Source organism: Monodon monoceros, unplaced genomic scaffold (assembly GCF_005190385.1).
Source record: "Monodon monoceros isolate NGI ecotype Baffin Bay Population unplaced genomic scaffold, NGI_Narwhal_1 Super_Scaffold_22, whole genome shotgun sequence".
NCBI lineage: Eukaryota > Metazoa > Chordata > Mammalia > Artiodactyla > Monodontidae > Monodon > Monodon monoceros.
This window is the reverse complement of record NW_021703779.1, coordinates 94,087,406-94,102,735: the sequence shown is the minus strand read 5'-3', so window position 1 is coordinate 94,102,735 and position 15,330 is coordinate 94,087,406. Positions and strand designations below refer to the sequence as shown.

Genomic DNA, 15,330 nt, shown 5'->3' with positions numbered 1-15,330 from the left:
AGAAACTACTGGAATAGGCAGTTGGACTGGCCCTGAATTCGGGCACCTTCCCTCTGTGCAGCGGGGTTGTCCTTTGTTGGGAGTGTCAGAAATGTGGTTCCTTCTTCCCCAGGCCCTGGCCGTTCAGCACCACAGGGTTCACCGTGAGATTGACAGTGTACCCAAGGCTTGTTTCAGCTAACCTAACATCATCAAGGACAAGGAGGTTGTCTGTCAGTTGATTTAGAGGGAAAGCCAAGTGTTAAGTCAGGACAGGCTCAGGTAAGCTAGGCAGGGCAAGTGCTGGTCAGTCTATTCAATGCCTTCTTTCCCGTGACTGGGGTTGGGGGGGAGGGGTGGCACTTGGATCTGCTGCTTTCTTGTGACTACTCCACACAATCCCACTACTTATTCAGGGTCCACATCCTATTTGGATACTGATTTCACAACCAGAGGAAAACCTTGGGAAATTCACACAAGTCATGGTTAAAGCAGCCTTACCGGAAGCCTCCAGGCATAATTCCATTGCATTGGACCCTCCAATGCATTTCCATCCTCCAAGTCCTTGCTGCTCGAACTGTGGTCCCCAAACCAGCAACGTCAGCATCATCTGGGAACCTGTGAGACATGCAGAATCTCAAGTCTCACCCTGGGTCTGTGGAATCAGAATCTGCATGGTCCCCGGTAGATTCACGCGTATTTTAAAGTCTGAGACTCACTGCTTTAGACCACAGCCACGCCTTTTACTGCTTTCCACATTCCAAGGCTAAAGAAACATCTATGCCATCAGGCAGAATTCCATGAAACCCACACGCGATGAGAGGAGAGAGGAGAAAAGAGGATTCTAAATTATTCTGGGCCCCATAGCCTAGCTTCAGTCCCAACATCCAGTACTTTGGACCCTGGCCAGCTTTTGCTCACCTCAAAGCTCATTGAGAAGTTTTCCCTCTAGCACATAGTGGAAACTAAGGACTATGGGATAATATTGACCTAATTAATTCATTGATGAAATTACCCCTACTCTAAAATGGGAAGAGGGTAGAATCAGACGCCCTGAATTGCAACAACATTCCAGTAACTGTGGTAACAATGTAAAAGTGAGTAGTATCCAGAAAATTATAACATATAGGCATCTTTAGGTAAAGCCTATCCTTGGCAAGTTCAAGACAGGGAGGTGAGGTAGTAAAGAAAGAAGAAAGTTATTACTATCTCTAGGGGCTCCACTGACCCCCAATTCATTCATTGATTTCCTCTTTCTTCATTTGGGAGAATCCTGCTATGATGTCTAGTCTGAGGCTGTGAAGAAATAAACCTTTTGCCTCCATTCTTCAGGTTTCATTTGGGGGGAGATTAAGGAAATGTGGGATGGTGGATTTACTGAATACATCCATGATTGGTGGAACCTGATGGATTTTGCAATGAACTCACTCTACCTGGCAACTATTTCCTTGAAGATCGTGGCCTATGTCAAGGTAACTTGGAATGTTCGCCATTTTTCTTAAACAATGATTTTGGTTACATTAAGCTGTAGCTGTGGGAGCATAAAAAGTTTAGGAGGAAAGTGCTGATGACAGTTCAGTCCATGTGGAAAAGTACCATAAAACAGACATTCTTTCAGTGGTTTGTAAGCAGTGTCCACCTAACCAAAGAAAGTGGAGAATGGAGCAATTTGCAAATGAGTTCTTAGCTTCTTCAACTCTGACAGTCATCCATCTCAATTAGCGTTTACGTCCTTTCTACAATGTCCTCGCCAAGAAGATTGCCCACTGATGCTTGCACAGGGCAGAGACTAGGAAATTCACTGAATTTCCAGAAGCCTCTCTCAATACTTGTCACTTCATTAAAAAGTGCTACTTTGTATTTTTCTAATACTATTCTCCCTGTGACACATCCATTAGTAATCCTTCCTCCCTGTAGGGTCAAATGGAACGGGGCTGCTCCTTCTCCATAAAGGGCTTCCAATATGAAGTCATCTCTCCCTAACCCGCTGAGCTGTCTCTTCCCAGAGCTAAATATTCACACTTCCCTCAAGTGTTCTTCATTGGATAGGGAGCAGAACCCTAGAATCACATCACTTCCACCACCAGGATGATCATTCAAGCTGTTATGAATCCCGCCTTTCGAGTATCACCCAATCTATGTCTCTCTACGAATCTAGATCTCACACACACACACACACACACACACACACACACACACACACACACACACACCACCTTGATGTTGTCCCTGCACAATGTACAGCCTGAATTATCCTGAAAAACAGCTTCATGTCCAACACCTCATGCTGGGTAGTCACAGGCTCTGAGTTCAAGTTTAGTGCTCATTAGATAATGGAATGGCTGTGCTCCCTATACCCTGAATTGAACTGCTCCAGCGTGAGAAAGGCTGACAATCCCATCTCCAAGATTGTCTAGTCAGTCATGCTTTTTGGCACTAAATCCCACATGAAGGAGTTTTAGAATGGGAATATGGCTGTCCCCCAAATCGCCAACTTAGTTTATTTTTATATCCCTAATATGCATATTGCATAAATTTTAAGACCTTTGGAGTTAGTTACATGGAGCGTGAATATTGAATGCAGTCCTGAAACATTTTTGAAAGCCTATGAGTATGCTTTCACTGGTGGTGATCGTTTAACACATACTTACAACTTCGTTACAAGAAAAAGCTGGTAAGGAAAATGTTTGAATCTCTGGTTAATGTGCCTGGATGAAATCCATGTCATTCTGGCACTCTGCTGACTAAGTAACACTGTTTGCCTAAAAAAAAAATTCTTCGTTTGGCAGCGGTATTTATATCCTGAAGGGACAATAAATTATCAATCTAGAAATTGGTGGGTTCTGCTTAAACAGGAAAGTTTAGAATAAATGATCAAAAGGATTAACCCTTGGGGATGTGAAAATGTGTCAACAGATGCCCAGCGTTAGTTAATCACATAACCTGTCCAATTTCACTGGCAAGCCTTCCAAGGACCAGATACTTCCCCACCATAGACTGTAAGGATAAATCAGCTCCACTAAGCTGAGTAAATGCCCCTCAACTGACATTTAACCCAAAAAACGACATTTACCAAGAAGTTAGAGTCCCTCTCAAGAAAGGAGAATTTACCAAGCAAGACATTCCACATGCAGACTGGATTTGCATTGAGAAATTATCAATGGGCAGTCTGGTCCACGCTTGCACAGAGGCACACCAGTCTGAAATGAACTTCTCCAAGTAGGCTGAGCCAACCTCTACGAGGTAAAGACACAGGGCTGGTCCCCAGGCCCTTTGAAAAATTTCAGATCACTATTGTACTGAGGCAGTACAGAAGCACCATGGCATAAACTGGCCTTAAGAAAATCCTTCATTAGAGTGAAAAACTAGTCAACAGTATATATACTCCACCTCACATTATTTTGCTTTTGAGTTCACCCCGCTTTGAAAAGCGTAGAGGCCAATTTTCAAGCTGCATTCCATCCCAAAGAATATAAGAAAAGTCACCTGCCTCCCAATATCACTAACTCAAGAGTCAGGAAACGTAAATGTAATCCCTGCTCTGATATTTATGAGCTAGATTAGCTGGGTTACCACAGGCCATCCTTCTACCTCTCTGAGCCTCAGACACTGCCTCTGAAAAATAAAACTGGACTAGATCAATGGATTTCAGGCTTTGAATTGTTTTCCATGGAACCACATCTTGAAATTAAAACTTATGCAGAACTTGAATATATTAAGGAGCTCAAAGGAATGAATTTGAATCGAGGAATGAATCTTCCAGGCCTCCTCTTTGGTTTCCACAGTAGCCACCAGGTGCTTCCACTGAACCCTCAGGCTTGAAGGAACGCAATTTGAAAACCATTTGCGTTTGATCAGGGGTCAGCAAACTATGATCTGCAGGCCAAATTGGGGCCACTGCCACATCTGTTTGTTTATGTATTGCCTGTTAGTTCTAAAAGGAAAGAGTTGAGTAGTTGCCACAGGGACCATATAGTCCACAAAGCCAAAAATATGTACTAGCTGGCCCTTGTCAGAAAAAGTCTGCTGACCTCTACGTAGGCTAAACGAGCTCCAAGTTTATTCCCTGCTATCATATTCTATAATATCTTTCTCCAAAAATATACATGCAAAGCATAGATTTGCCACGAGAATCACCTTTCACACTTTTGACTGTCCTGCAAATCCAAACTCACCAGCCCATGGGCAGAAGACTTCCCTGTGGTTACAGGTGTGCCTGTGGAGAGAGAAAACCCTAAATTATGAGTTATGCATGTTCCAGTTGAGAGTACTTAGTTTTAAAATACAGGTCTGTTTTGTTATCAGCAAAGGATCTGCATCTTTCACATAGACCACCAAACCTGTAAAGGCCTACCTAACATACGTGCTGTGATATCAACTATCATATATGTAATATTTAACGGAAATAGTGCTAGACTGAGTGTGCAGAGACCTGAGTTTTGGTCCTGGCTCTGCCACCAACTTGCTGTGTGACCTTAAGCAACTCACTCTGCCTCTCTGGATTTCAGCTCCTCCACTTGTAAAACAGGCATAACAATGTCCACCCCTCACAACGATGCAGCAAATGTTTTCTTTAGAAAGAAAAACAGAGAGATACAAGATTTGGCCAAGAGTGTGTAAGACCAACTGGCCACCCCAAGTCTATTTGAAACAGAAGCAAGTTTTCTCCAAACTCCTCTGACAGTGAAGAATATTGGATACACACAATGATTTTAACAACACCAGTTTCCTCAGTTGTTGGAAGCGAAGCACATTTTAGAAATGCTAACAATATAATTTGGCCCTCGATGCAACATTTTCTCAGGAAAGTTGTTTACATTTAGTCCTGAGAAATTGTGATATTTAGATGAGTGCTCAAGGCAATATGCTTCAGATTGAATTCCAGGCAAAATCTACTTCTGTCTTGGGGAAGGTAAAAAGCAATTTCTTATATTTCCATAACACCTCCCCTTATGGAGTACACAGACGTTCACATATGGATACATAATCACAGACATGTGCAGTGGGTAGGAGTAGATATTATCCTCATTCTCTGGTGAAATTGAGAGAGAGAGAGGCAGTTTTAAGCGACAAAGCCCGAATTGGAGCTCAGGCCTCACGTCGAAGCCATCTTTCCACGAGGCGACCTCTAATGTTCCGGGAGCTGAAAGCTCAGGCAAGACTGAAAAATGGGCAGCCAACCCCAGAAATCCTGGCTCTTCCCCTTCTTCAACCCCTGGTTCTTCATTTGTGCTAGAGGGACATTGCAATTTGTAAGACTGTCAAAGGAACAATAAAATACATCCATACACCACTGTGCGGACAGTACTAAATTTACTACCTGGAAGGTTGACGTGCCATTTGTAATAGTATGGGAGAAAAGCATATTGGCAGAAAACTCTGAGTAATGACCCTCTAAGGATGCTCTATCAGCCCCAAACTGCAGTCAGCAGGGAAGTCAACATGAACACTGCACACTGAGGAGACTGAACCTGTCGCTTGTCCTTCAGTAACTACAAGTCGTCTGCAGTGCTCAGAACAAAATGGCGGATTGGGTAGGAAAGTTGATTTGAAATCTCATTAGGAAGCAGAGTGATTTGGGCATACCTGTGGCTCTGTTTCAGGGACACTTCTCAACAGTCTGGTCAACTCACACTTCAAAAATGTCTGTTGATAAACTACAGGTGGTTACTCCAGATAATTGCTCTGAAATTCATTTTTCTACATCTATGTGCTGGGTATATATTTCGATGAGAGTGGGAGGACGAGTGTTATTAGCATCGTGTATTGATTGGGTGGGAAAAAAAGACAAATAGTGCCAATCACGGGGGGAGCTGTTGTATAAATGAATGCTTGATGCTTACTTTCGAAGGGAGAAAAGAGGGGAAAGTTTTCTAAATGCTCGCTGTACCTCTCATCTTGTGCACTTGTTGTTTCTTCCAGTATAATGGTTCTCGTCCAAGGGAAGAATGGGAAATGTGGCACCCAACTCTGATTGCAGAAGCTCTCTTTGCGATATCCAACATTTTAAGTTCGTTGCGTCTCATATCCCTCTTCACAGCCAACTCCCACTTAGGGCCTCTGCAGATCTCTTTGGGGCGCATGTTGCTTGATATCCTCAAATTCCTCTTTATCTACTGCCTGGTACTGCTGGCTTTTGCCAATGGATTGAACCAGCTTTACTTTTATTATGAGACCAGAGCAATCGATGAGCCCAACAACTGCAAGGGGATCCGATGCGAGAAACAGAACAATGCCTTCTCCACGTAAGACTCCCCGCTTTCCTCTTCTGCCTTTTGTCTGCTTTCTCCTTCTTTGCCCTATTTTCCGTCCACAGCTTCATCACTGCCCCTTGACAGTGCATGCAGAGCTCACTTACGGATCAACCCGAAGGGTCTGAAGTGAAGGAAGGTTCTTCCCTCCCCGCAGGGGACCAGGACAGGAAGTAGAGTTAGGTGAGGGAGGAAAGAGACAAACACACAGGGGCTCCCAGGAACTCATCTAAAGGGTTAGTTCTGAACTATTTTGGTCACATCCCATATTTTTAAAGGAATTCATGGGAAGGGGTAAATAATTCCTCTCTCAAAAAAGCATCACTAACCAAGGAAATGAAGCGGCAAGGCTATACCTCTCGACAAGCGATTGCCAAAGCTAATGTAACTGTTCTGAATCAAGAACAAAGAAAAAGGGAGAGTGCAAAATTATCTGAATGCACCTTGTGATGTTGTGATTAATAATAAGAAATATGTATTTGCTCTTTGTCTCCATTTCTGGCACAGAGCTCCGAAAAGCCTTGGAATTTCCTAAGTGATGAGAACAACAAAGGTGTCTTTGGCTGTGTTAACAAAGTGACTTTTGGACCTCACCTAAGGATGGGGGCCGGTTACCCCCATGTGATTAGAGGGTTGGAACATTCAGTCTCACCCCTGCACCTTCAAGGGAGGGGAGAGGGACTGGAAATTGAGTTCATTTACCAATGGCCAATGATTTAATCAACCGTGACTATGTAATGAACCCTCCATAAAAACCCAAAAGGACAGGGTTCAGAGAGCTTCCAAGTTGGTGAGCACGTGGAGATTTGGGGAGAGTGGGTGATCAGAGAGGGCAGGGAAGCTCTGCAACCCCGCACATACCTTGCCGTATGCATGTTCTATCTGGCTGTTTCTGAGTTGTATCCTTTTATAATAAACCAGTAATCTAGTCATTTCAATGTTTCTCTGAGTTTTGTTAGGTACTCAAAGCCAAGGAGAGGGCTGTGGGAAGCTCTGATCTATAGCCAGCTGGTCAGAAGCACAGGGGACAACCTGGACTTGTAATTAGCATCTGGGAATGGGGGAAAGGGGAGCAGTCTTGTGGGACTGAGCTCTGAATCCATGGAATCTGACGTTATCTCCCAGGAGTGTCAGAATTGAGTTGACCTGTAGGACACCCAACTGGTGTCAGAGAATTGGTGATATGGGGGAAAATTTCTCCCCATACCCACAGGTTGGAATTGAGTTAAGATCGCTTAGGTGGTGTCAGAGCAATGGGATTTGCTATAACAGCCCTGGCTCACGGAAACATGTGGTTTGGGAAGAGAAAAATAAATAAGAGGGCAGGGGGATGACGAATCTTTGATTCCTAGATGCAGAAGAGACAGGCTAAAAGTAAGATGAGAGTCAGCTCAACTTCTGGGGTTAAATTAAGGTTTCAGGTGGGCCAAAAGGCACCAAGCAGTGGCTGGAAATGTCTCCTTTTCCCACTTGGGACACAGGAGACAGCTCATGACTCTCTGTCCATGAGGCCACTGCCTCTGGACCTATGGAACCCCTGTGCCTTTTCTTTGTAAACCCAACACCTACTTCTCTAGGACCTTTAAGCTTCCAGAATGGCTTTTATTTTCTCACAAATCACTGTTAGGGGAAGCAGACAAGAGAAAGAAAATAAGCACATGTCAGGAAAAGCGTTGGGTTCCAGGAGCAGTCCTGAGCTTACCCCGGACTCAGTGTCCTACACCTTGTCCATCTCTAGCCTCTGTTCTGGAGAAAGCCAGTCATCTGGTAATCACAGCAATTACCCCCAAGGTCGTGAGAGATTCTTAGTCATTAAATTGAGATACAATTTTCCCCCTTAACTCTATAAACTAGGGCAGATCAATGGACTCAGACATTCTCGAAATGTGTTAAATAACAAAGGCCAGGGGGAAAAAAAAGGGTTTCTGCCTGACCCCAAGTTGCACCAATAGAGAGGGGAAAAAGCAATGCAATGTAGCCTACCCTTATTATTTGCCTCTAGCAGCATTTCCTAAAATGGATGACAGATAACCACAGTTCACAGGGATATGAATAGACATGAAAACAAGATCTCTGATCAAGTGAGTTTTGGAAATGCTGGGACAAATTTAAGAAGGTTTCTCCACTGCAGGGCTTCTCAGAGATTTTCCATTGTGAATCTACAGTAAAGGGAGAGGTTTTCCCAAATGTATTGACCAAGATGCTATTCCCGTGAATAAAGTTTGGAAAATGTTGACTCGCCGCGTTGCCCATTTTATAGCACCCACCCCGTCCACTAGGCCACACTCCCTCCCTCTCCTCCCAGAACTCAGGGCAAAATCTTGGATGGGGAAACCAGACTTATGTGAAAGGGGAAAAGAGGCCAAAATGGGATGACAAAGAGATAGTGCCATTTTGGTGAAGCCAACCAGGAGTGGACAAAGGCAACTGGTCACCTCGCTAGTGCCTCTTGACTAGGAACTGCTTCCTCTCCTGCATTAGTCTAGAGACAGAACTCACATCAACCTGTTTTCAACACAAAGAGCAATTTTGTAGTGGCTTGAGCACCAGGAGACTGTATCTGTTCCCATCAAAGCATTCGACAGAATTGCACACCTGAATGCAAGGCGCCTTCCGGGAGGCCAGGTCCCTGCCAATTACCCTCTCACGTGAACTCTGCTGAGGAAGTTTATGAAATGCCTCCTTGTAAGTCTGTAGTGATTATTAACACCCCTGTTGCCAACTGACATTTGCTCTCATCACTTGCCCAGCAGGGACAATTGACAAGTATGGGCACCTGTAGTACATGAAGTTGTCTCTTGGGGTGTCAGGTATAAAGAAGCATTGTCATGCTGGGGGCAAATCAGCAGTAATGTTACCTTAACTTCCCTTCTAGGTGTTGATTTCTTTTTTCCTCCACAGAAGTCTGACTCAGATTTATGTTTTCCTTTAAATGCCTCAACTCAGGCATTTATAATACCTGCTAAAATACATGCTACTTAGAGCGTCAGAAAGACTCTGTTTTTAGAGAAGGGGAAAAGGGAGCTTGTTAACAGATCTGACGTAAACTATGGCATCTGCTTGCTGTCACACTTTTCCTTCTGATTCTCCAGAGATGTCATTGCTATTCTTTTGCTTAAAAAAGAAAAATTTTTCTGGGCACACAATTCAGGGGGACCTTGGTATCCTTGCTGACAACCACATGACAGTACTGTGGGTGGTTTGAGTTCAGTATTCAATACTGGCCTTCATCCACTGTTGAGAGCAATTGGGAAGGCATCCTTCGGCGGGCACGGGGCTTGGGAAGAAACAGGGCGGAAGTGGCAAAAAGCTAACTTGGTGGTGCTGTTTCTCCTTCTGAGGTCCTGACCCTCAACTCCAGATGCCTCCTGAACACATCTGGCTGTGCCGCAGGCCTCTCAAACACAACATCCGCAACTAAATTCCTTATCTCTATAGCCCCACCCCAAACCCACTTCCCTCTTAATTCCTCATCTCATTCAATGACACCAGGCAGACTCCTAGGAGTCATCTGGGACTCTCCCCCTCTCCCCCAAGCAACACATCCTGTCTCACACTCACTTCCTAAAGATCTCTTAAACCCATCCTCTGTACACACACACACACACACACACACCCCACTGTCTTGGTTCAGGCCTAAACCATCTCCCCCCAAAACTGCTGGGTCTTAAGTGGTCTTAAGTGGTCTCCCTGCCTCCAGTCTTGTTTCCCCCGCAAACGATTTCCCACCCACCACACAGAAGTTTCTAAATACTAGTCTTATCTTGTCGCCCCCTGGTCTCATGCCTGCCTGGTATCTGTATATTCTCCAGCAGAAAATTCTCCTCTTTCCTATAGCTCACAGGGCCTGGGAATCTGGACCCCACCTCTCACGCCTCTCACTCCTCTCCTCCGTAGTCAACGTCTTGCTCTTCCCAACTTCAGGAGAGCATCTCGGCCCTACAGGCCTTTGTATGTGACATGCCACTCCCTCTGCCTGGAATGCCCAACCCCACCTGGCCAGCCTCGACAACTCTCATGCATCCTTCAAGCATCTGCCAAAGCCTCACCTGCTGTTTTAAGGCTTTTCTTACCCACTCCGACCCCACTCTCAGATACAGTCTCCTTCTGTGTCTCCCATGGCATTCTAAGTCCATCTCCATTATAATAGATAACCTATAATAATAAAGATACTAGTAATAATAATAATGTAATAGATAACATATTTTAGTCATTTGTTGTCTCTTACTCACCAGACTGAGACCCCCATTTTAGAGGCCTTGCTCCTACCATAGACATAAAGGGGTTCAACATGCCCATTGAACAACTGAATGAAAGGATGAATTCTAGTAGCAATCCTATCTTTAGTTCTAGAAGAATCACTTCTGCTTCTGCCCCCCTCACATGGCTAAAGTATCTAGCCAGCTCTGTCACTCTACTGATCCACTTGCTGTCAGAGAAAGCCCTTGGCCTTTCTCCTACCTCCCTCATCCTGTACGTGGGCACTTGGCCAGAGAACAAAGTTCTACATTGATCCCTACTAAACTTCATCTTGTTAGTTCCAGCCCCTTGCTCCAAGCTGTTGAAATCTTGCTGAATCTTGATTCTGTCGTCCACTCTATTAGCTGTCTCTCCCAGTCTTGTATCGTCTGAAGATCTAAAAAGCTTGCCACCTATTCTCATCCAAAGCATTGATAAAACTGTCACTCAGGCTTGGTATTCGCTGGGTGGAATACTGGGTGGCTATTAAAATTACATTTATGAAATGTGTGATTTTTAACACATTTTTGACCGGAGATGTATTACGGCCCCAGGTGTTAGTTTCTGCAAAAATGCCCCGGTCAGTAACGTGTTAAAAACACAGAAATTGTACACACTATGATTGCAACTAACATAACTGCAACTAGATACGCAAATGAGTGACCATCTACAAAGGCAATAAAGAAACGTGAAACAACAAGGTTGGATTTAGGTGGGAGGTTAATAAAAATCATAAAAATAGCATATTTGCTGAGTGCTAGGTCCAGGCACTATTAAAAAAATGAGCCTGACATGAATTAACTCATTTAATCTTCACAATCATGCTCTGAGGTAGGCACTATTATTATTGCCCATTTTACAGATTGAGAAATTAGGGTACAAAGCAGTTAAGCAGACTGCTCCCAGTCACAAAGGTGCTAGTGACAGAGTCAGGATTTCAATCCAGGCATACAAGTTCCAGTCTGTGCTTGTATCCAGGGGTGCAAGTGTGAGACTGATTTTGTAAAGGTATGCAAAATTAGTTGTGTGAAGTTGCAATGATCATGAATATACGTAAAGCTGAAGAGGACAGAGCCATGACCTAGCAGATCACTTGGGACCTCCTTGTAAACCATCATCATTCATTTGTGGCTATTTCTACTTAACCAACGGTGATTTCTCTACCCAACATTCAGCCCATATTTTCCCATCTTATTTATATGGATACAAACTCAGTCCCCATCAAAGGCTCTTCTTTTTGTTCTGACCAGGTTTTAAAGGTCCTTATTGAGTATCTCGGCTTTTTCTCCTAATTTCAGTTCATAGCCTTCCTGCTGTTGTTATCACGGGAAGGGCGCCACTCATTCATACGTTCCTTACTTATGTGCTTCTATAATCTTTTATAGATTTATTCAACATTTACTCAGCAACTCCTATGTGCCAGGCAATGAGGATAGTGAGTAAATGGCATCCTTATCCTCAAGAAGTTCATAGTCTAATGGAGAACACAAGTGAACAATCAGAATAGCCACATTTTTAATGCTTACTATATGCCGAGCACTGTGCCGAGTGTGTTACATGCAGTACTTTATGTGATTAAAAAAAAAAAAAGGTGGTTAAGTGTTTGGACTCCAGAGTCAGAAGAGCTGGGTATAAATCCTACCTCTGCCATTTTCTGCCTGTGTGACCACTCTGTGCCTCAGTTTCTCATCTGAAAAAAAAAAAAAAAGAATAGTAGCTACTTCATAGGGTTATTTTGAGAATCAAATATTACAATGTGTGCCTGGCACATGGTAACAGCACAATAAATGATAACAGTTAGTATTTATCCTACAAATGACCATTTTAGAGATGAGGAAACTTGAAGTTTAAAGAGGCTGTGCCACTTTCCCAAAGTCATATGGTTAATAAGTAAAGGTGTCTCAAGTTTGCTCTTAGCCACTCGCCTCTCTTGCCTCTACAGCATGACATGTGCCTTTATGGACTAAGGCTGGGCTGCTATGGGAGAATAAAAGAGGATCATCTAACCCCTCCTTGTAGGAAAGGAGTCAGGGGAAACTTCTAAAGGAGGTGGGGCTTCAGCTGAGCCTGGAAGGTCAAACAAGAGTTGGGCAGAGAAGGAGACAGGACAGAATTAGAGACTAGAGGTTGGGAGTAGGGTGGGAGCACTCCAACCAGAGTTAGAAGCTTGTCAAAGGCAGGATGAAATGAGAAATTGCAGGTCTGGGGAACTGCAAAATGGGTAGGGATAACCAAAGAGATGACCATGCCTTTGCTCCATGTGTGTTACCAGCACAACTTGTGAAAGGATGATGGCACTGCTTTCTCCCAAGGAGCCTTTCTCTTCTGGTACATCCTCCAGTTCTTCACTGGTCAGAATGAAGTCCAGAGGGGTAAATCTTCTCCATACTCCTGCTACCTTCTTTTCTTTTTTTTAATATTTATTTATTTTAGTTTTGGCTGCATTGGGTCTTCGTTGCCGTGTGCTGGCTTTCTCTAGTTGCGGTGAGCGGGGGCTACTCTTCGTTGTGGTGCGCAGGCTTCTCACTGCAGTGGCTTCTCTTGTTGCAGAGCACGGGCTCTAGGCGCGCGGGCTTCAGTAGTTGTGGCTCGCGGGCTCTAGAGTGCAGGCTCAGTAGTTGTGGCGCACGGGCTTAGTTGCTTTGTGGCTTGTGGGATCTTCCCAGACCAGGGCTCGAACCCATGTCCCCTGCATTGGCAGGCGGATTCTTAACCACTGCACCACCAGGGAAGTCCCTCCTGCTACCTTTTGAAAGATTAAATCCTCATCTCAAAGACAAGACTTTCAGCAAGGGACATGAGAACTACAGTTCCCATCTCTATTCTACTGAGCAGCTCTTAGCTTTGTGATCTATTTATGGATGGCTCCCAACATGCACAAATCCCCCTTAACCAGATGGTATGGATTTGTCTTCCCAACAGTTAATATCAAGTCTTCTTGAATCTTTGTATCTTCACTTTGTGCCCCTTGTTGAGCTAGCAAGTTCCATATGTTTGCTGACTCTCTGCTAAATAAAAATGGACTGACTGTTTTCTCTCAGGTCATCTCCTTTAAAATCAGAATAATATTCCTTTGGCATTAGGGTCTGCATTTAGGTCAACAAGTCTTTCTATCCCTGTGATAATCGTATTATGGACCTGACCACCAAGTACCCCTAGGTAATGGCCCTTTCCCTGTGAATTCAACTGAGTCTAGAAGCCTAGAAGACAGAGCTTCCTATAGATGTTTCATCAGATGTGCTTATCTACCCCAAATGTCAGTCACTCATTTTATCCGGGCATGCCTTTCAATAAACCAGATTCTCCTAATGGCCAGACTATGTTGTGACATTTTGTGCCTCATGTCAAGGGCATTCTCGCTATCAACCGCCAAAACTGAGGAACAATCTTTACCCCTTTTCTTATCTCTTGGACAGTTATACCTATAGGGTCTCCCTAACTAGAATATCACCACAGTTTAGGGCAGATTTTAAACACCCGGACTTTCACTTTTAGGAATCTTTGTATCAGTCATTGCAATGGCTAGTATTAAACTCTACACTCAAGCGCTAACCACTGCAATTTTCATTGTTACGGGGCTGGGGGTGAAGGAGCGCAACATCATCCATTCTGGAGAAGCAACTGATGAAGTAAGACCCTGCCAACATATTGATGACATACTTGCCCTGGCTTGTGGCCTTGTTGTCTGTCACGCAATCAAGAAACACATAATGAGTGCTTTCTGTATTCAGGGACACTCAACTTCCAGCGACTCTGGTTCTTCAGTGTCATTCCTACTTGCTGCAGCTGCTTTCTGTTTTTCTGAACGATATATTCCCTGGCTTTTGTTTATCCAGCTGCTGGGCTAGCTTCTTGTGCCGTTGCTGGCCTCCTGCCTGCCCTGACATCAAATGGACACGGCCACGTCCTAGATAGGCCTTCCTAACAGAACCAGACTCTTGAACCCTATATCTGCCCCATTTTTGAAACTCTGCCTGTATCTGTGATGCATTGTATTGCCTGGCCCTGACTTGTAGAATCTCCTGGAAATTCAGATCCTGTGATAGGTCTGACTTGCCATATTCTGGTTCTTGTTCCCTGGCCCTTGAAGTCCAGACTCTCATCTTACTGTTGATTCTCAAATGTTTCACCATCTGGCACTTACTTTCATCAAACAAAAAACAGATTTCTTCCTTCTTGGCTAGCTCTCAAGTAATGTGATACTGAAAAGACAGTGGAAGCTATCCACAATGATTAGAGAAGAGCCATTTAACAGGTTGAAAAGGGCTATGTGCATGTTGCCCAGGCAGCCCCGAAGGAGGCCCCCTGACAATTAGGCCACTGCAGAGCACAACCTTCATCAAAATGAACTAACACTCATTGTGCAGCCTACTGAATGTGCAAGTGTCAATGGATTTGGAATCTTCTAGACCTTAATCCAGTGATAACTGTAATAGTAATATGTCTTCATTCATTTATTCAACGAATATTATTGAGTGCCTATTACGTGCCAGGTACATAGTAGCTGTATGTCTGTCTCTTTCCTCATAGAGCTTACATTCTAGTGGGGATGAACAGAAAATCAACATTTAAACAAAAATTTACTAAATAATATAATTTTAGAGTTTTAAGTGCTACCAAAAAACTGAAACAAGACAACAGGATAGAGAATAACCAGTGAAGCCACTTTAGATAGAGTGACCCTGGGGACCCTGTCTGAGGGAGTGACATTTGAACTGAGACCTTAATGATGCTAAGGAGACAGCCATGCAGAGATCAGGGGTAAGACCACTCCCAGACAGAGGAAATCTTTAAAACACTGTCCATACATACCCCCGAAATGAACCCAAGAACCAATCCCTCAGCCTCTCAAAATATATTG

General features: G+C 44.0%; 1 protein-coding gene across 1 annotated transcript in view; it reads left to right on the top strand.

Moving 5' to 3' along the window:
- Nucleotides 1-15,330, top strand: part of TRPC5 (transient receptor potential cation channel subfamily C member 5) — a 133,514-nt gene that overhangs the window by 78,390 nt on the left and 39,794 nt on the right. Inside the window, exons 4-5 of the mRNA XM_029240598.1 lie at nt 1,312-1,451; nt 5,902-6,224. Coding sequence (XP_029096431.1) covers nt 1,312-1,451; nt 5,902-6,224 — 463 coding nt within the window. The remainder of the gene's footprint in view (nt 1-1,311; nt 1,452-5,901; nt 6,225-15,330) is intronic.